The sequence below is a fragment of the Daphnia carinata genome, chromosome 4, assembly GCF_022539665.2.
Source record: "Daphnia carinata strain CSIRO-1 chromosome 4, CSIRO_AGI_Dcar_HiC_V3, whole genome shotgun sequence".
In the NCBI taxonomy this organism is placed as follows: Eukaryota; Metazoa; Arthropoda; class Branchiopoda; order Diplostraca; family Daphniidae; genus Daphnia; species Daphnia carinata.
In genome coordinates this window covers 8963387-8983525 of record NC_081334.1, presented here as the reverse complement: position 1 = coordinate 8983525, position 20139 = coordinate 8963387, and the positions used below count along the sequence as shown (strand labels likewise).

General features: G+C 38.7%; 1 protein-coding gene across 4 annotated transcripts; it reads left to right on the top strand.

Moving 5' to 3' along the window:
- Positions 1–377: 377 nt before the first annotated feature.
- Positions 378–19192, top strand: LOC130692738 (cAMP-dependent protein kinase catalytic subunit 1). 4 transcript variants are annotated; one of them, XM_059495037.1, is made up of 14 exons: positions 378–458; positions 535–613; positions 9990–10357; positions 10829–10964; positions 15162–15223; positions 15710–15838; positions 16932–17030; positions 17205–17287; positions 17390–17516; positions 17581–17676; positions 17752–17874; positions 18032–18196; positions 18520–18652; positions 19049–19173. In XM_059495037.1, the coding sequence occupies exons 2-13, from the start codon at positions 568–570 to the stop codon at positions 18649–18651; spliced, it is 1566 nt and encodes a 521-aa protein (XP_059351020.1). In that variant the 5' UTR covers positions 378–458; positions 535–567; the 3' UTR covers position 18652; positions 19049–19173. The 4 variants fall into 4 exon arrangements, with proteins under 4 accessions (XP_059351020.1, XP_059351021.1, XP_059351022.1 ...); XM_059495038.1 differs by lacking the exon at positions 18520–18652 and having other exon boundaries at positions 379–458; positions 19049–19192; XM_059495039.1 differs by lacking the exons at positions 378–458; positions 535–613 and adding an exon at positions 2702–2845.
- Positions 19193–20139: the final 947 nt, after the last annotated feature.

The window sequence follows — 20139 nt, the reverse complement described above, 5'->3', positions numbered from 1 at the left end:
AAGTTCAACTAATTTTGCTTTTCATTTATTTCGTTGTTTGTCAGCAGCAGACCAATCATAAAAAAAATACAGACGCCCAATGCTGACCATTAAAAACACGGAGTCATTTTTCCGTTCCTTAACTTAAAAGTGTGTACGAAAGGCAATGACAAGTGTTGCATTCCATAGGCATATTCTAGATTCCCGGCCGATTCCGGTAGCTTGTACATGGTAGTAGTTTCTATTTGAGCTTGGCTTGGTAGCGCCTCGTGTGTACTAACGAAAACAATAGAGTCTACACGTCTGAAACTGATAAGATACAAGAAGCTTTCGTAACGTCACGAGATTCCACTAGTTTTTATTCAGGCCGATAGGTTAGATAGGTGGTGGTGCTCAGCCAACTTGGAAAGGTCTGTTCGACCCGTTAGTCTATAGTCAAAGGTTCTCTAAAGAAAAAGTGATCGCAATTGTTTCAAGGTGTAAGTACAGTAGAGAGGCGAAATGCTGCTCGTTGTTTTTGCTTAAGGAAACTTTATCGCCCTATTTTCTGTAAAGGGAATCTGGTTTTCGAGCCGCCCATCAGCCAACATGTCCTTTTTTAAAGGACTTCGCAGGAAAAAGGATAAACTTCAGGGTGAGTGTTCTTGACCATTCTGCTCATTCATTCTGTCCAGTATTTTTCTACATGTTCTGGTTCGGTACATACTCCCAAGTAATAAGGCATCACATTATTGAAGCATATCAACAAATTCCTTTATAAAATAATTTCTCGAATCGGCTGGATGTACTTAATGATACCACTGTCATGACTACATGTAAAAGGCGAGGAATGGCGGTTGTCTGGCCAGACAGTAGTCTATCAGTTCGTAAAGCTATTTAAGCCAACAAAGCTGACCACAATTAATAAATTCGTAAAGCTACATAAGCCAACAAATCTGACCACCATTACGTGGATCATGAACTACGCTGCTTGTTCGCAAAATGCAACGAGGAAAGAGATCTAATTGATTTGATTCGTTTTTACTTGGAGTGCATTTCGTTTTAGATATGAAACGGGAATTTAGGAAAATATCTCTATATGTATCTGAAACAGCTCTTCAAACAGTAGCTTTTTACTGTGTCGGAAGATACGTTTAGAAGGTATGTATCACGGCTAACTTGATGTTTGTCGACGATAAGCGAAAAGATAAGGAAAAGTAGGATCCCTACTTTCGTGCGGGCAAGATGCGCGTGCCAAAGCATTTCGTGTATCATCAACTATGAATTGTAAATGGAAAATGTTTACTGGTTCAAACTCGACGTGTTGCATTTATGGATAGACTGCAATTTTCACATTTCTTAAAAACCCAAGCCAGCCTCGAGGTTATTTTTGAATAAAAACAAAAATCCACGGTCCCATTTCTCCTTTTATTTAATTGGAGAAATTTTCCAATTATCCAAGTTTCAACTTGCCCAAATTCATTAGCTAGCGTAGTGCACTGCAGTTTTCTTTTAAATTGCCGTTTGCGGAAGTCTTCATTTTTAAAAAATGACGCAGTCCGTAATATTCCTCCTTAGATTTGATTTAAAAAAATATGTTTTAGGCCTTGAGCGGCTTAATTCCGCCGTGACTTTTATTTGCATGCACCGCATTTCACTGGGCTCCGCTATATTACGCCATACGAGAAACGTTGTCATTAGGAGAAATTTATATAGCACTGATATAGCTAACAAGGTGTGCAACAAAGTTGATCCGCTCGGACGTGTCTTCTCTCGTGACACTCCACAGTGAATAAATCGGGATTGCGCACTAGCCTTGTCGCGTAGAAACGGTACAAAATCTGGCAGAGTAATTGTTTGAGGATTGTCGCCACCAAAGAGGGAGCCTTTTAACGTTTCAATGCGAGCTAATAGTTGCCATCCTTGCGACACAAAAAATATCAACACCAGCGCATTAGCGCTTGATTCATCGACGCCATACATAAGAAGAAGAAAAAGAAAAAAGAAACAGAGTTGTAGCAAAAAATAAGTCAAATTTCATATTTATGCCGACCGCACGAGTATAGCGTCTGGAAAGATGTCGAGGGGAGCTTTCGGTGCTGTCGGGAGCGTGAGCGGCTAGTACGCAGACGCCTTGGAAGATGTTGCGTGTGCGTATATGGGAGTGCAAGTGTGTGGGTGCGTTGCAAGAGGTCTGGAAGGGAGGGCTTTAGCTTGTGACTCTGGGTGAAGGACACGTGCTGCTGCCAAGAGGCAGCTTTCGTCAGTATGTGGTCTGATGCCGATGTGTCTATGTCGGTGCTCTCAAACATCCGCGAATGTTAGCGCTGAAGAAAGTGGCCGATTTCAAGCGTTAATTATTATTCAGTGCCTGGTTGAATTGTTTCTTAAGCCAAAGGCTGTCTTTGCTAACCTAACGCCATCATTCTTGTGTAGTTGCAGCAGACAGTCAACAAATTATTCACGCCGTAGTAGCTCATGCGAGACACTAGAACCTTAAAGCTCAGCTTTTTTCTAGGTGAACTATTTCCAGTCGCTTTGATTTGAAAGTGTTTCCGATTGCAACTTGGTGTTAGATTTTTAAATTCTCTTCCTCTTTTACCTGAAGACTGAGGGAGGAAAAAGAAACAAACATATGGTTAGGGCACAACCTTCGCTACAACATCAGTGATGCAAGTATTGAACATTGTGGAGTGTGTACGGTCTTGTATGCCAGTCTTTGGGAAAAGCCGCTTCTAAATCGGCTTTGAGGAAGGAATACTCACTTTTCAACAAGCGTTTGACTGGATACGGGATACCTTCGAAAATTCCGAGTCTATTTCCAAAACGAGCGTATATCCTACGGTCAAGCCAAATAAGAAGCAACTTTTCCGTGTCGAAACCCGAGGTAAGAAGACGTAACGGAGCAAAACGTTCGGTCAAAACACGTATTTTACCTTCAACCTAAAGTTAACGAGAATACTACCAGTTGCTATTGCATCCATTGTGTCGAAAAGAAGATCAAACGATTAGACGTGATAGGAAACAATCGATCACTTGATGCGACCAAGTTTCTGCTCATTTCGAGCCACAATTGCGAGAATAAGCTGCCTTCCCATTTCTATTTTTAAATCAGCACGAATGTTAAGAAACTGGACATTTCAGGAAATTAAGTTGCAGCCGTTGTATTGTCAATGGATGTAAAAGCAAAAAAAAAAAAGGCTGCAACTCAGGATTTTTCGACGGTGTTGGTTCCATCTTGGAGACTTAACCGGTTCGTGTTTTTAGATAAGCAAGTAGAATACTGTATTATTCCGTATGCCTCCTTCGATGGCACTGTCTGTCACAGTTTCTAACAATAGAAGGCGAGTCGCACCCTATTCCCAGTCAATGCCGTAAAACGAGTCAATTTTCTATTGATATCGTAGTTTCCCGGTCACTGTCAAAATACTGCGCAATATTTGCTCTCTCTCTCTCTCCCTCTCTCGTTTGTCTCTATTTTTTTTCCTATTTCTTTTTGCCAACTACCCTTTCAAATGAATGACAAAAATAGCACGGCCAGTGATATATGGAAATGACGACAAATTGCCGCTTCCTCTCTCAACCGGCCATTGGTTTCATAAACCACTCTAACCTTAGAGAGAAATTAACATTTTCTTCTCAGACGAAAACTTTCTATTTACTCGAATAAAATGACACTGTCATTTTATGTGACATCAAGCCAGACATACAGCTATGGGTGTGTGAATTATTTCACTGTTGTTTTTTATTTTATTTTGCCGTGTGCTGTCTACTACCATCATACTACCGTGTTTATATTTTGGAAAATGGAAGAGAGAGCTAAAACATTTCTCTCAATGTTTTAGCTTGAGCTGGCTACTTTGGGCATGACAGTAGACAAAGCGTGGTAAACGAAGAGTAAAAAACATACAGTGAAAGATGCTTTGCACCCACGTCTTTGTATACACGTAGATGCTCGCCTGGATTTACGTCAATTTAGTGGTATCGATTTCGTATGTTCGGACGAGACGTGTGTTTATGATGACAAGAATCGCAGAGCTGAATAAGAAAACTTGAGATATCAAAATAGTGCATTCAAAGGCTTCAAGAAATAGTTTTCCAAAAGAAGGCCAACATTCTTGAAAGACGGTTTTGAAAAAAAAAATTCGTTACAATTTATATAATAACATTGAACACTTGATATATATACCTGCGTATCAAACCTGCTGCGCACACTCCGTCAATCTTCATCGTAGAATCGATTAGCCTTCGTCTGCTCGTTGGAGCAAGGAATCCATCGCAAACCGATCGATGGCCAGAGAGCCATTCTACCATTAACTTTTAGTAATTATTAGATTAATCAGCCGTCATAATATAACTTTCTTTGTATGAGAACTATGAAAACCTTTTTTTTTTTTTAAGTTTAGTACCGTTGAATTGGCTTTACGAATATAGGAGCCATTTTCTGAACGTACTGCCTATCCTTTTCGTACAGTTTTAGACCATTAATCACGTACAAGTGCGACAATCAAACCGCGTACGAAGGAACCAACGACGTTAAATCCTTGTTCAACTCGCCCCCCCCCCCGCATCCCCTTTCGCGTATAGCAGATTTTAAGCCTATTCGGTTTTTATTCGTTTATGGCAACGACAGAATAAAATCGATTTAAATGGAAGAAATCCCAATCGTAGGTTGAGAAAAGAAACAGCATCACATTAAAAGTCACACGTTTCCATCATGCAATCTTCGTTTGATTTAAAAAGCACTTCACGATCGGATGTCATACTCGCTCTTGGGTTGGCGGCGCGTTCTAGAGAGCTGCCGTTTTTCTTTTTTTCTTTTCTTTCTTGGTAGTTAGGTGATCGATAGACGCCTATGTAATACAATTTAACAGGGGGTAATATATTGCTACCCGTGTAAATAAAGGCACGTGACTCGCTTAATTTTTGAATCGTACAAGATGGTGTCATCGCCTTTTCAAATGGATCCCATTAATTGGACTGTTTAAATGATTAAATGTAACTTAGAGCGAAATGCATTCGCATTTTTGTGGTTAGCCGTTTGCCAACTTTTATGCTAACTTGACGTTGTATTATATATTGATCTGTCTTAAGTCACCCTCGCTGTGCTGCTCTTTCACGCACAGCCATGTTAACTGATGCAGGCGTAGCATATTTTACCATCAAAAAGTAACAGCAAAAAACTTAAAAACGAATAAAGAGCTATATAAGAAGAAAAAAACTAGTTCGTGGTTATTGGTTTTTAAAGTTATAGGCTGTTGATTGATGATGTCATTCTCGTTTGTTTAATGATGTAATAACTTGTTGATGGTCAACCTAATCTGATGGAGTTAAAGAAGATAGAGAAAACCATTTCTATGAGCAATTCAACAATATTGGCTGTTGGATAAGGGGAACACAAAATCAAAATCATTTAAAAAGTGTGGACGAGGAATTTGCCATAGCTTATTTTTTTATCGATTTTTTAAATTTATTTTATCATCGAGACCTTCTGGGCTCAGAATGTGCAAAAGTTTTGACATTTCGGTTGAAATCTGGACGTCAGTTTTAAACTTGGATTCAATAGACACCACCTGTTATGTGAAATTTTGATTAGTTTTTTTTTGCTGGTGTAACGGTGAATCTTTTTAAATGAAAATCCCTGGTTAATTTCTTTGTTTACTCGTGGAAAAGAAATGCTGAAACGTGAACTGGGCATCTGTATTAGTAATGTTTCGGTCTTCTATCTTTACGAAACCTTCTTGCACAATAGTGTTACGGATAGGTAAGCTCATTTGTGTACATTGCCCCATGCAAATAAGGTTTCCTCGGTAATCTATTGAAAATGTGCGCCACTGATAAAATGTACAAAATAAAAAAGATAAATAGAAGAACACGGTCGAATCACTTTCGTCCTTTAGCTCCGTAATAAAATTAATTCGGTAGATGAGCTGGGAGAGTCTTCTCTAATTTGATTAAAAACGAGGCAGTATTCCGCCCTCGCAATACTGCGATGAGTGGGGATGCGTTTCTAGATGTCTACAGTGTGTAGTGAAAACAGCTGTTTATCCAGGACATGTACTATACATTGTAAATAAAGGGATATTCCCCACAGTTGCGCCCTATTTGCAAAGAGAAGAGGGGAGGCATGGAGAAACGCAATAGACTATATCTTTAAATACAGCTAGGATTACGTCTAATGGGCTGTAATTTCATATCTGTTACTCCAGGACATTCTACCTATTGACAGTTTCGTGTCACCTTGCTTTTCTCACACAGGATGTAAAAGCTTTAGTAGTTCATTACTGTATTATCAGTAATGCAACGTGCAAACATGGACAGAGATTTTTTGCCAACTTCCACTTAGCACAATATTTTTAAAAAAAATTGTTCATTTCAGAAGTCAAATTGCGATAGAGCGAAACGAGTTTAAGAAAAAGTGGCCAAAATAGTGAAGTTTCACGTTTTTTTTTGTGTGTGCTTAGAATGTTCGATTAGAAACAACCTGCATTCATAATTCGAGTGGCTCCTGCCCCTTGTTTGCCATGTGGAAGCTTTCTTTTAAAAATTTTACACACGCAAACGTTTCGAAAGATTCTTTTTATTTTCGAAGACTTCTTTGTTTTCTAATTTGTTACGTGGATGTTTCACAGCAACTGTCGTTCTTTTTCCACCTCAATCCACCACTTTCCGCTCACAATTGTTTACCTAACAACAGAAACTTACTTGACAATTAAACACTTGCATGTTAATATTTGTTTTCTGCTTTCTTCAGTCGATTGCCCATCCGAGAAATGATTAAGAAGCGCCTCTTTTTACAAGTGGTTGTACCAACCCCTTTAGTCGTGTAGCAGAATCAAGCATCAAACGATTACCGCTAGAAATAAAATGAGAAAACAGAAAACACGAATGGCAACGCCTCGCTAAGATTGCAACTCCTGGAATACACAACATGGTTGTAGACAAACATTATCTTACGAAATAAAGATAGAGTACGATTATTTTTTGCTGATTGTAAACAATCAATATTACGCGCAGTTGCACACCGAAAAATCCATACAACGTGTGTTTATTTAATAGCCACTACGAACGTACTAGTGACTGCGACAATCCCCTATTGAAAATGACTATCTAAAAAGTAAAGGGGATGCAGAGATACCTTTCTTGTTTGTTCATCCACCGGTGAAATGCCTTTCATCCCGCTGGTCAAGGCCTCACAAAAAAATATATAGCAAAGCCTGCAGGGCAAGATCGGTGTTCCAACACACTTGCGAGGTAAAAGAATGAGCTTGGCAGAGAGGCAAGCGAGGCCATATAAGGCTACTTCGATAGACGACTCGAGAAAATCTTTAACCCATGGAAGTTTATCGCACAAAAAAAAAAAAAAAAAAGAAAGAAAAAGAAAGAAAAAGAAATGGAGGTGGTCGACGTAATACTACCATATACAGCAAGCGTGACGTAGTGCTCAGATTTTTATCTCCCCCCACCTGAGTGAATGAATTTTCTTTATGCTGCATGCGGCTAAAAATTCATTGACACTAATGCAGCCATTGGAGGCTGGTGTTAACTAACTCTTTGCCACGGTTATTGGTTGGCGCATACCACATCAGCATATTTGAACCAAAAATAAATAAAATCCCGCCATCCCATTTGAAATAATTGGCCGCGTGCAAATTTATGTTGATTTTTCAACTCACTAAAACTTAGTATCGCATACGGTGCGAATAGCTGTTTCGTGTGCCGAGTAAAAAGATTATTATTATTATTTTTTTCTTTTCGTTTTTTTTTTCTTGTACGACAAGAGACGCTTTTCCGTTGACTATTGGGACATTCAGGTAGAAACATTTGTGGGAGAAAGTATACATATTCTTTCCCAGTTGCTGCAACATTATGCGACGATCCAATTTGAAAGCGTATAACTCGAGAAAGCTTTTACATTTTTTAAAATTATTATTTCGTCGGTTGCAATTGTACGTGACGTTGGTTTCAAAATTTTCAAAGCGTTTTCAAAAAAAACCGGCTTGAGTCTGTACTCCGTTTTTGTTGAATTTTTGCACATTTCCCGAAGGGTGACAGTTCCAACCATTGTTCACCCACGCAACGTTGTTGACGACAACTGAGATCCATTCCATACATTTTCGGGATGCAAAACGTAAACTTTAGCCTCAAAAATCAATCAACGATGTTGTTCGCGACTGTTTCGTTCGATTTCTTCGATGTTTACGAATCACACACTTTTAGCAGCGACATATGTGCGTCACGTATTTATGAAATATAATGACAGTAAGTTGACACACTGACGTGGGGGAAAGTAGCTTCATATAGGTCGTTCGGCAGAACGGCAAAGGTACTGTCTTTAACGGTAAAAAGAGGACACACATGCCGTGACCTTCTCCCGTCTTATGCTCTTTCATTTGCATTGTTCTTCGTCATGTGCTCATCCATTTATACAAGGATGAAAAGACGAATGTCGCTAATACTTTATATACAAGGTTGACATGGACGAAAAGCTGTGGCACTCTCCTCCGTTAAACAAGAGTGAAGCAACTGAACAGCTGGTAGTTATGTGTTGTATGTTTGACATGCTAGAAGGTAAGCAGTCCGATCAACTGGTAAAATGGTTACTCAGTACGGCCGGCAACAAGTCGTACGAATAACAAAATCAATCACGATGTTACGGTGAAGGGGTGGAGGAGTAAAACGAACCCAAGTGGAACGCTTTGGTCGTAGCCCACTGTTTATCAAAATAGCTTTTGATTGTGATAAGAGACAAAAGAAAATGACATTAGATTTCATTTTTCCCTTAGCGATTAGCCGGCTCCTATGTTTTGCATCCACCCACCTATTTTTGCCTCAATTTATTTTTTATTCGATAGATTTTTTTTTTAATGAATCGCTTCATCTGTATAGTTGGCGTTTATCATCATCTATCGATCTATCCGACCGTCATGTCTGGGTGAGCACGAATTGTCGGTGCTTGCCTTACCGAACAAAAAATCAATGGGGTATAGGCTTCCGTATATGTTCGACTCGGGTTTGCGCACGCAACGGCTATAGTCAAGAGGCTTTTCTGCTGCTTGCTTGCTGGCTCGCTTTGCTACTTCTTCGTCAGCGGCGCTCTAGTCTTTCCTTACAACAAGGCAACACTCGACCTGCGCCTCTTTTTCCTTCCTCTATTGATTTGCTACCCATCCCTAGAACCACCTGGATGACGCGCAGCGGATAATGTATATCGTACGTACAGAGGACGACAACGACGACGACGCTGATGGACCCTCCATTTTCCCCCGGCTGCATCAAGTCAATTATCACGTGTTTACACCTTTTGTTAAGCGTAATTTGTCATAGTTTATAGAAGTTCGCAGCTAGGAACTTTACAACCTTGCTGTGGGAAAAACAATGCCGTTACGTTTGACTAACGTGCATTGCTGGATATGAATTATACTGGCACTGGGGGGGGGGGGGGAATCAAAGAGCAGAGCGTTAGGCGGTTTGATCACGACCCTGACTGGCCTTATTTCATCAGATGAACATTTTTATTCCTACTTTGGGCCCGGTATAGTGTCATGGACAAAGTATGTCTATCCCCTTCTACAGTCGTGGCCTTTTTTTTTACGGATATGGATAGCAAGGCTTTGTTGTTATGTATTTTTCCCCCCCATTTTCCCCATCTCGTATTCTCCTGTTTCTTGCGGCGAAAAGAAAGAAATGGAGAGTCATCATCGACGGCATCAATATTATTTTCTAGGAGTTATCAACGACACAAAAGAAAGGAAAACGAAATTAACGGTTACGGTTTCGTCTTCGAGACATTCCTATTGGACTCTTTGTTTAAAAAAAAAAATCATATATATAGTCTTTACGTGCGTCTGGAAAACCAAAACATATTCTTATGTTTTCGCCATGGCAGACGAACGCGAACAACAATAGTAATAGATGGCATACCGCCGTTATTTAGGGCAAGGATAGAAAAAGAAAAGTTCAAAAGTAGACACAATCGATATTGAGAGAATTCGTATCATGTCTAAAAATAGCTTTGCTTGTTTCTCAAGGAGTGGAGGCGATTGGTTTCAAACCGGCTACTCATGTCGACCCAACGGTGACCAGCCCGGGACAGGCGATTTTCACGCCGTCACCATTCAAGTCCAGCAATAAAAAGGAAAATAGCAGTAGCACAGCCGTTGTCGTCGATCATTCAGCCGTACCAACCTTTTGTGGACCACCAACCGCGTTTGGTAGCACCGGCCAATTAACAACGCAAACGCAAAGCGAGCCTACCAACCCTCTTGCCAAGAAAAAAACAACCAACTACGTAGACGCAGAAAAATCGACCACAGCTCTGCCGCGATTCCCATCACCACACAAGACGTCAACCTTGAATCAAACCATTGCTGAGGAAGAGAAAGAAACATTTTATAAGGTAAATTACACATACTGACAACAACAAAAAAGGAAAAGGGAAAAAAATCTAAATTATCCTACTGACTGGAAAGTAGAAATGCACATAGACAAGGGGCTTGGATGGGAATGACAAGCTAGCATTATTATTATTTATTTTACTTTGAGGAGGGGGGGGGAGGTTATTTACTCTGGAAATCATGAGAAGGAGAAACGACTGAGTCATACACTCGAACAGGTCCCATGGCGTCGCATGGTGACTGGAAGTGCAGCTGAACAGCTTAGGCGTGTTAGCTAAAGACATGCATGTCCCGTTATTTTACCTAAGTTCCCTGTAAGATGAAAACTAATCCGTCTTCACAGAGACTAAATAAAACATGGATGCTGCACCTACTGAAATCCTACAATCCACTTCTTTTTACCATGTTTTCCCATACGCTACCACACGTTAGCCATGATTTGTTTTTCTTTTTTGTTGTTTACTTTTTGACAGACTCAAGACTGGGGTCCATCTGTTGGCCATAAAGTGAACTCCAATCCGTTAGCAAACAATTCTAACATGCCATTAGGTTCCAGTGGATCCAAAGGCAGCGCGGTTCTGCCCACGCATTCTGATGGCCATTTTAATCGTAAGTCCAATTCCACTAACTTATGTAACTCATACTATGTATAATTTATATTAGACAAAAGTTTATCGGAATTAGTTCAGTCAATATCCTTTACGTCTCGAACACAGATCCAACGCTTTTACCAGCTATTTATCAAATAAAGATATAATGATTTATTGGCATCGTCAAATATTGATGGGAGCCATGGCCTTTACATTTTGCTATTCGATAAATATCTCGTTTTGTGCTCTATGTCACAATGTGTGGGATCCCGTCTATTCGGTTGCTAAGGCTAAATGTGATTTTTGAATTGTATTACGGAAATACCACCATTGTACGTCAGTTGCTGAAGAACTAACTAACGTTAAGATGTATTTAAACAATGGTAGCATTTTTATGAGCTAATATAAAGATTTTAATTTCTTATCATAAACAAATTATTTAAGCCAAATGCATATAGTTATCAAAATAAATATTGCCAAGGTAATGTTCACTAAGCAAACACCATGCTGTATTGCCTAAACAGAGGCAATCAGTAAATTTGAATTAGCACCTTGGCCAAGTGAAAAGCACATTAATGATTCGCCCAATGCCAGTTACGATGGGGGAAAGCACATAATAGAAAATTTGTTAAAAATCATCATGCGACGGTAGAAGGTTAGTTTTTTTCTAACGTAGGAATACTACAATTTGAAGGAAAGGGACGTTGAGCTAGAATATTAGAAACAAGAAATTTTGAAGTAGAATTAATGTTCCCATGAATTGTATATGTACCAAGCGTGGATTATATTTGTGCAAAGATAGTTCAATGTTTCGTGGGAATATTTCACGTTTTATCACTCAAGTCAATATCTATGAGATGTCGCACTGCTTTTCTTGCTATTTATCAAAAAAGATTGGTTTACCTTTGAGCTAGTAACAGGTGGCGTATGAGACAACTGGGGCGTAGTGGAGGGTAAGATGACGATCGATATTAATACTGATGAGGTGCGGGAAAAGGGTCCAAACCAGCAGATCTGGCAACACTTACTTTTGGGTACTGGTAGTATCGATCGTGAGCAGATTGTGTGGCCGCGGGAGACTCAGTTACCCCCAACTTCTCTTTATGCTTCCTGCTCGAAAAAAAATTAAACAGATAAATAAATAAAAACAAAATAAAAGGTTATAAAACAGTAATTGTCATTAGTTTTCCGAAAGATTTTGCGAAATATTAACGTTAAAAATGTTTTTTTTTTAATTTTTATTTTGGGTGAGGTTTTCATATGCTTGAACAAAAATCGAACATTCATAACGAATTGTCAGTCAGGGTTGACGTGCATTCAAACTCTACTGAGGTCTTAGTTCTTTTAGTAATTCGTTGTCAATGATACAAAACTTGTATCATCTTTATTCAATTGAACAGTGTCTGAACCACTTAATGCCAATCTGATACTATACATTGTTATAGTTTCTTTGTTCATCGATTTCGTTTGCCTGAAAAGGAATTTCGCAGTTTTGACTACACCAGGAACGCTTTACCTAAAGTTCTGATGTTATAATTGCCATTATGGGCATCACCAAATTGTGAACAATAATTTTAAATGAGTAAAATGTAAAATTTTATTAAATAAAAGGTAAACTTGATTGTTTTATGTATTAAGTCTATATTTTAAAATCGCAAAGTGGTATGTGTCACATATTCATGCTATGGCATATCTTCTCAGACAGATGGCGTTTGCTGCACATAGGCTGCTTTTACGAGATAGTTTATTAAAGTAAATTAAAAAAAAATAAAATCGTAATAGTCAAACGAATCTATTTCTTATCGGCAGCATTAGATTTTGCAAAACAAAATTGAGAGAAACAAGAATAATGCATTATTTTTGTGTAAAAAGAAAATATCTCTTGGCTGAATAGTGTAAAGATAGCTCGACAGATGGTGCTGACGAGTGGGCGGGGCCTCCACCTCTTCTACGGAGAAAGGTCGGAAGCAACGGGCTACGTCCATTGCCGGGAAAGAGGCAATGGAAGAAGCCAAGGTGCCTGGTAGTGTGAGTTACTAGCAGGTTTTGGTTGTTGTTCTCATTCGAAGTTGAATAGGACGCCTATAGTCGAGAAAACCTGCAGATTTTTCTACTCTGGTCAGTCTGATTCACAACTCCCTGCCTCCGGTGTTAGTTCTGACATGGTAGAAACTAAATGAGCTGCCAACTACGACGAAATCAGAACCGGGGTTCGTCCTGTGGAGAGTGTTGCTACCAACCAGTTGTGGTTTGCCGATTTGCCATTCGCCACTTCTGTCTTGAAGTGCTTCGAAAACGTCAAGTGCAATAAGAAAAAACAACAACAAAAATCCAAAAAACAAAAAACAAAAAAAAGAAAGAACAAAAAAGACGAGAAAATCAAAAAAAAAAAAAAAAAAAACGAAAGCAAGAATTGAAGGTTTCAACTTGCAGTTATGGTTTGAAAAACTCCTGCAATTGGTTCACCATTTGAGAAATTCAAGTAGTGCAGCGTTCTGTTGTGTTGCATTGTGCTATTCGAAAAGTGAATGACTCGATGCTGTGATCAACGTGTTTAGTATATACGATAGTGTATACGATAGCTTGATGGACTTCGATAGAAGTGGTGGTACATGCCAATGACGACGAATTTATGTTGCTCATGATTCGTCGTTCATTTTCCAGTTTAGCAAAGACGTTACTGTAGGCAAGACTCGAACTGATTATTGCACTGCCGATTAACCCTTTAGCCGTTCCAAATGTCGACATCGTAAACTGCCAACCACAAGAAATTGAACCATTTTTCTTTTTGTTCGTTCTGAATGCTTGCAAGTTCTCCGTATGTGCGTGTGAGAAGCTGAGTCGGCGAGAGTGAAAAAAAGACCGAGCCATGGGAAATGCAGCCACAACGAAAAAAGGCGATCCCACTGAAAATGGTAAGAACATGACACACAAGTCGTACCATACTGAGAAAGTTATTGTGCACGTCATTCATCAAGCCGACGCTTTTTGGAACTCGACTTTTCCTATGTTGGTGCCGATCGTTGCATCTTTCAGCCGTACTGTAACTCGATTGGCTTCCTAGATCAATTTTTTTTAATTTATCATTTTCTCTTCCCACAACGGTGTACTGTTTAGTTGTTTTTACTCGTTTTAGCCGTTCGCGTGTCCAAAAGTCTCATTATTCTTCATAGCCATTATGAAGTCGCCAGTATACTATGCTGAATAAGCGTGAAATTTATTTCCTTGTAGGGACGTGAACCGTGGCCATAACATTGCCGTTCATTATTTCTGTTCGTTGCGGAGCACCGTATTGCAAGCGAAAAGAGAGTCGGACAATTCGTGTTACCGTTGATAAATATTTGAGTTTGAAACCTGTATATCTATAAAGGATATATATATATTTGCTGGGGAGTCCTTAAAAGGTTACTCCCAAAAAACCAGTTCGTAGATCTCCCCTCGAAGCGTTTTTAACTGGAAGGCAACGTGCTATGCCCTTAGAAGGAAAATTTTTTTGTTTTTTTTTAAAGTTTTTTAAGGTTACTCCCAGCCGATTTTTTTTTTTAGGCAAGTCTCATTCAGGTGATTGGCTAGTTGGCCTACTACCTAATTTATTTATTAAGAGTTAAGAAAGTCAATGACAAAGAAACAAAGTGAATGGCTGAATGCCGACTTCTGGTGCTCTTTCTCTCTCTTATGTTTAACTAGTTCAGTCATTGGCCCTGTTTTTATTCAATTATTCATATGAAATGCTTCCTATTATTCGTTCAATTGTCCGATATAGAACCTAAACAGAAAGAAAGAAATTACTTAAAATAAAACCACAACTCGCTGATAGCCTTGGTGTCCAAGCCACCAGAGCAGCTTGAATTGGCAAATCTATATGGGCTAATTTTTAGGCCAAGGTCTATTTCCAATGTTAGATTTTTTTTGTCGTTCTTTATGTGTTCTTTTTCGTGTATTAACAAAAAACTTTTTTTTTTTTTTTGAGTTTTTTTTATTTTTTTTTTTTTTGAAAAACTGTTTTTTTTATTAGTTTCTTAACCGGTTTTTCGAACTGTGTGTTTATTATGTCCATGCATTCTTTAGCCTAGATAACAACTCTTTGGAAATCGTCACAAAACTGACAGAGATTTTAAGATATAAAATCAGTGAAATAAAAGCTCGTTATGTGTGTGTGCTTTTTGTCGCCTTGTTCATGTAACTAATGTGCAATTTTTTTTGTCCGTTTTTGCAGTCGAAGAATTCTTACGTGAAGCCAAGGAGAAGTTTGAAGAACAATGGAAAAACCAATCTCAGGTAAGTGCAGCACCAGAATCGAAAGTAGTCATTCCTGTCCTATCGAAATGTGTCAAACTCATGTACCATCGTCCTACAAAAATGCTTAAACATTCATGCACTAACCTGATTTTGTACTCAATCGAACTGGAATTCGATATCTTTACCGTTTTTTTTTTTTTTGGGGTGATTCCCGTTCCCTTAAAAAACATTTGGGAACTAGTTTTATCTTTGAGTCATATTTTTTTTCCCCGCTTCAAAGATATATTTACTGTTTGTTCATAGTTTTTTCAATCAGCGATCGTGCCATTAGGTACAATTGAAATCTGCCACATTTCAATAAAAATACCCTCCTCCTTTAATTTCACCTGTTTGAAGTACTGTTAGCACTAAGCAAAACAAATCTTTATGTTTGGGGCAACTGTCTTTGATGCGGGAATCATTTTTGTAAACAAAAACAATGTTACGCCTGAAGCTTAACCGTTTCTTTTCGGTTTCGTGTTACAGAATACGGCGTGCTTAGATGACTTCGACCGAATTAAGACCTTGGGAACGGGCTCATTTGGTCGTGTAATGCTCGTTCAACACAAATCGACCAAAAAGTACTATGCCATGAAGATTCTTGATAAACAAAAGGTAACTTGATTGAAGCTATAGTTTTCCTCGTACTTCTCTTGTGCTTCCATTTCTTGCCAAAGTCAATCTAGGTTAAGAACCTATGTGGAAAATAAGATTTCGGTTGTTTCCCCCTTAACGACGTAATCTAGTTTCACGAGAATGAAATTGCTTTATTAAGCTGCGATCAAAACTAATATGCTAAATGATTTTTTCTTCATCTCCGTGTCTTTTTATTTTAAATTACGAATCAAGCGGTGTCACAACGGTTTCGTTAAATATTATTATTCTTGCGCGGCCAACTAATAATAGTGGGCGAAAAGAGGGATCTAGAATGAAACGAGAAATTGCAACCTGCCGTACGTGAGTGTTGTTTCGAGTTCACTATGCGATATTTGAAGAGCCTAACAATCGCCGATGCCAGAGTGAAAACGAATTGATAAAATAATACGCCTGCTTCAGATTTCAAGTCAGCTGCATAAAAGCTATCTGTTGTTAGGGAAGTATGTCTTCTGGGAGTTCGGGAAGTCTTTCGGCGAATAGAGTGTAAGCCTCTCTAACAGTAATCAGAATGATCTTCACGTCATTTCTTAGATGTTAAATCTGAACGTGCTTTGAGTCGCCTATTGCTGTACCAAGATAGAAATTCTCAGTCAAACCCTTCTTTGGGTACGATATTTTGTATGTTGTCAGCGTTCTGCTTTCGAAAATGGCTGGTTTTAATTGGTCAGTCGAATCGGTCATATCCAGTTTTTCTTGTCTTGTAAGGTTGTTTTTTTTTTCTTTCAGGTCGTTGAAGCTGGTTACAAATATCACAAAAAAGGGTTTACTTTGAATTTGATCTGCGTGTACAGTCAAAATCTACATTGAATCGCTTTTGACAATGTTCCTAGTACAAAAACCAACGAAACCTTGAACACGATAATAAGTTTCTTTTTTCAATTGGGCATCAGTTTGTTGTCATGATTGCTTAGGGCTTTTAAACTTCTGCGAAGACTTAATTACTGGCTGCTGCAATTTTTGAACGGGATTATACGTGTTGCCTTTGCGTCTGCAATCGTGCCGTCCAGTCTGTTAAGTGATAACTTATCAACCAACAAACGTTTCTTCACAGGTAGTGAAATTGAAACAGGTGGAACATACGCTGAATGAAAAGAGAATCTTGCAAGCAATTAGCTTCCCCTTCCTCGTCAGCTTAGAATATCACTTCAAGGTAATCATTTTGTTTTTTCATGAAAATTTTGAAAATAACATTACATATAGCTACTGCATTTATATGCTGTTATATTGAACGAATTTAAATGTTTTCTGTTTTGTTTTGTATTTATTTAGCCTTTTTAATCAGTGGGAAAAAATGTAACATTTGACAATAATTACTTAATTGCAGGACAATTCTAATTTGTACATGGTTCTTGAATACGTTCCTGGCGGCGAAATGTTTTCTCACCTAAGGAAAATTGGGCGGTTTAGGTTTGTATTCTTGGTCACCTTGCGAAAGGGTAGAATTGTTACCGTACTCTCGGTAAGAATTCGCCAACCGTCAGCCATACTAATTATTCTGTAAATTTTTAGCGAACCTCATTCACGGTTTTATGCAGCCCAAATCGTCTTGGCCTTTGAATATCTCCACTACCTGGACCTTATATATAGAGATTTGAAACCTGAAAATCTTCTGATCGACAGTCATGGATATCTTAAGGTTTCTCTTTTGTTTTTATGGTGTTGTCGTCAACCGAGCTTCAATCAAATGTTTTCGTATACAGGTGACAGACTTTGGGTTTGCCAAAAGAGTCAAAGGAAGAACATGGACTTTGTGTGGAACTCCTGAGTACCTTGCCCCTGAAATTATTCTCAGCAAAGTACGTGTTACATTTGCTTTTTTTCGGGCTACTGCAAACAAAATTTCATTTATTATTGACCGTTTGATGCCTTAGGGTTATAACAAAGCTGTTGATTGGTGGGCCCTTGGTGTGTTGGTTTATGAGATGGCAGCTGGCTATCCACCTTTTTTTGCAGATCAACCTATTCAGATTTATGAGAAAATTGTCTCAGGGAAGGTAAAAAGAAAACAAAAACTCATCTTCTTAAAATAATTGTAATAACGTTAGTAATCCATCGTATAACACATTTTTTTTCCGAATAAGTTGCTGTTCAGACAATGATGAATTATTATAATGGTGGCTGTATTCATTTATTCATTGCTTTAAATTCCAGGTTCGATTTCCGTCTCACTTCAGTTCTGATCTAAAGGATCTGCTGCGTTACTTGCTACAAGTTGATCTTACGAAGCGTTTTGGTAATCTAAAGAATGGGGTCAACGATATAAAAAATCATCGCTGGTTTCAGTCAACCGATTGGATTGCCATCTACCAAAAGAAGGTAATTACGAAAATCTAAAACATACCTATAGAGAAAAGGCGTTCTGTGCACCACAACCCTCAATGGGCTCGTTGTTTTTTTTTTTTTTGTTTTTTTTTTTTCACTTTCTATTTTCTTTTTTAACGAGTGCATGCTCTATCCGTTTCGAACATTTTCTGATGTAGCACTATACTAATCACTAGCTTTGTCGGTGCATGGGGACTTTTAAGAAACTCATTCTTTGATTTGCCCTTCGGTTTTGCTTCGTCACTTCTTCTCCTGCACGGCACATGGATTGCATTTTTTCCGTCGACCATCACCGTTTTTAAACGGTTATTAATCAGGTTACCGCACCGCTAATACCAAAAATTAAGGGGGCGGGAGATACACGTCATTTCCAGGAGTACGAAGAGAACGGAAGTGTTTTCAAGATCAAAACGGAGAATGTGCATCCCAAGGAATTTGAAGAGTTCTGAGGTCTTTCAAAAATAACGTAGACACTTGTTTTTTTGTGTGTGTTTTGTGTTGTGCGAATCTTAGCTTTCGGTGCTGGCTCGATTCTTTGTTATTTGATCACGTCAGGCCGTCCTGCTTGTAGATTGTAGCATGTAGCATGTAGCATCTAGCATCCCTTTCGGCTCTGCCCAGCTAATGCACTTTGATGGGAATGTGTTATTACACGGCATTGATGTTGGCCGGAAGAAGTAAGTAAAAAAGACTGGCTTTGCGTGGCGAAAATGTTTCATTTTCTTTGTGCAAAACATTTGCAGCAAACGAATTGAGTCCCTTGTACCGTGTAACGAGCAATTCTGTTGTATTTGTCGATCGTCTTTTATACTGATTCGTTTCTGACCACCTTATGTTGTGTAACAGGTTGAGGCGCCTTTCATACCCAAGTGCAAAGGACCAGGTGACACAAGTAACTTCGACGATTACGAAGAAGAAGCACTAAGAATTTCATCGACAGAAAAATGTGCTAAAGAGTTCGCTGAGTTTTAGGATCACAGAAGAATCGGCAGAAAATGTCTTTATATTAAATGCCAGAAATTTGTATCTGATTTCAAACGGAACGGCATTGTTGCCCAACCCAACACTGAACATCCCAACCTCAACCCTCTGTGGCGTTTCTGTTGTCTTTCTACCTGATGATGTTCAATTATTTGTCGTCAAAAACAAAACAAAAACAAAAAAAAACAAAAAAAAAAACAACAACAAAAAAAAAATTAATTAATCGCGTTCTGTGTGCCCTTTCTCATTTAACTCAGCCTCCTAAAGTTTATTTCCAGTGCAACTAAACAACAGCACAGGCAACTGCTATAGTTTATCGACGGAGGTAGAACTTCAACTTCATCATCATTACGTTTGGTTTGAATATTAAAAAAAAAAACAGTTGGTAACATTTAGTGATTAGTTCTGTCTTGATGATTCATATTTTGGTACTAGTCATTGTTGTAGCTCTTTTCCTTCGTTTCCACATACCACCTCCGTCTACGCCCTGTCAATGTTGGTGACCGTCGTTGTTTCAATTTATTCCTCTACATCTGTTTGAATGATGCCTATTGGTCTCTCAAACTGTCATCGTATTCCTTGTTGTAAGGATCGAGTTCCCACTTCACCCGTTTCTCTTAATCTTCTTTAACAAATGTATGCATATAAGAGAGAACTAGAAAATCGTAATTTGAATTATAGATTTGCATGCTCATCAGCTTCCTATCTTCACTTTTTGTCTGTGCGCAACATAGAGCGTTTTAATTTCGAATAAGTGCATATCACAGTTGCGGTGAAGTATATGAAATCTGGACGGAAGACCGCTTATTAAACTTAGTTTTCTCAGAAACATTCATCCATATGTTCCCATAATACATAAACTTGGGTATTTGTGATTTACTAACGTTTCACTGAAGGAAGATAGATAGATGAGCCAAGAGTAAGTCGATTGCTGGATCAGTACTTCATGTGCCGGG

What these genes read in the sequence shown, in the direction of transcription:
- LOC130692738 (XM_059495037.1), top strand. Translation starts at nt 568, where the DNA reads ATGTCCTTTTTTAAAGGACTTCGCAGGAAAAAGGATAAACTTCAGG. An exon ending in AGAAAGAAACATTTTATAAG is followed by an intron (nt 10,358 to 10,828) that starts GTAAATTACACA and finishes ACTTTTTGACAG; the next exon opens with ACTCAAGACTGGGGTCCATC. An exon ending in AGATTCTTGATAAACAAAAG is followed by an intron (nt 15,839 to 16,931) that starts GTAACTTGATTG and finishes GTTTCTTCACAG; the next exon opens with GTAGTGAAATTGAAACAGGT.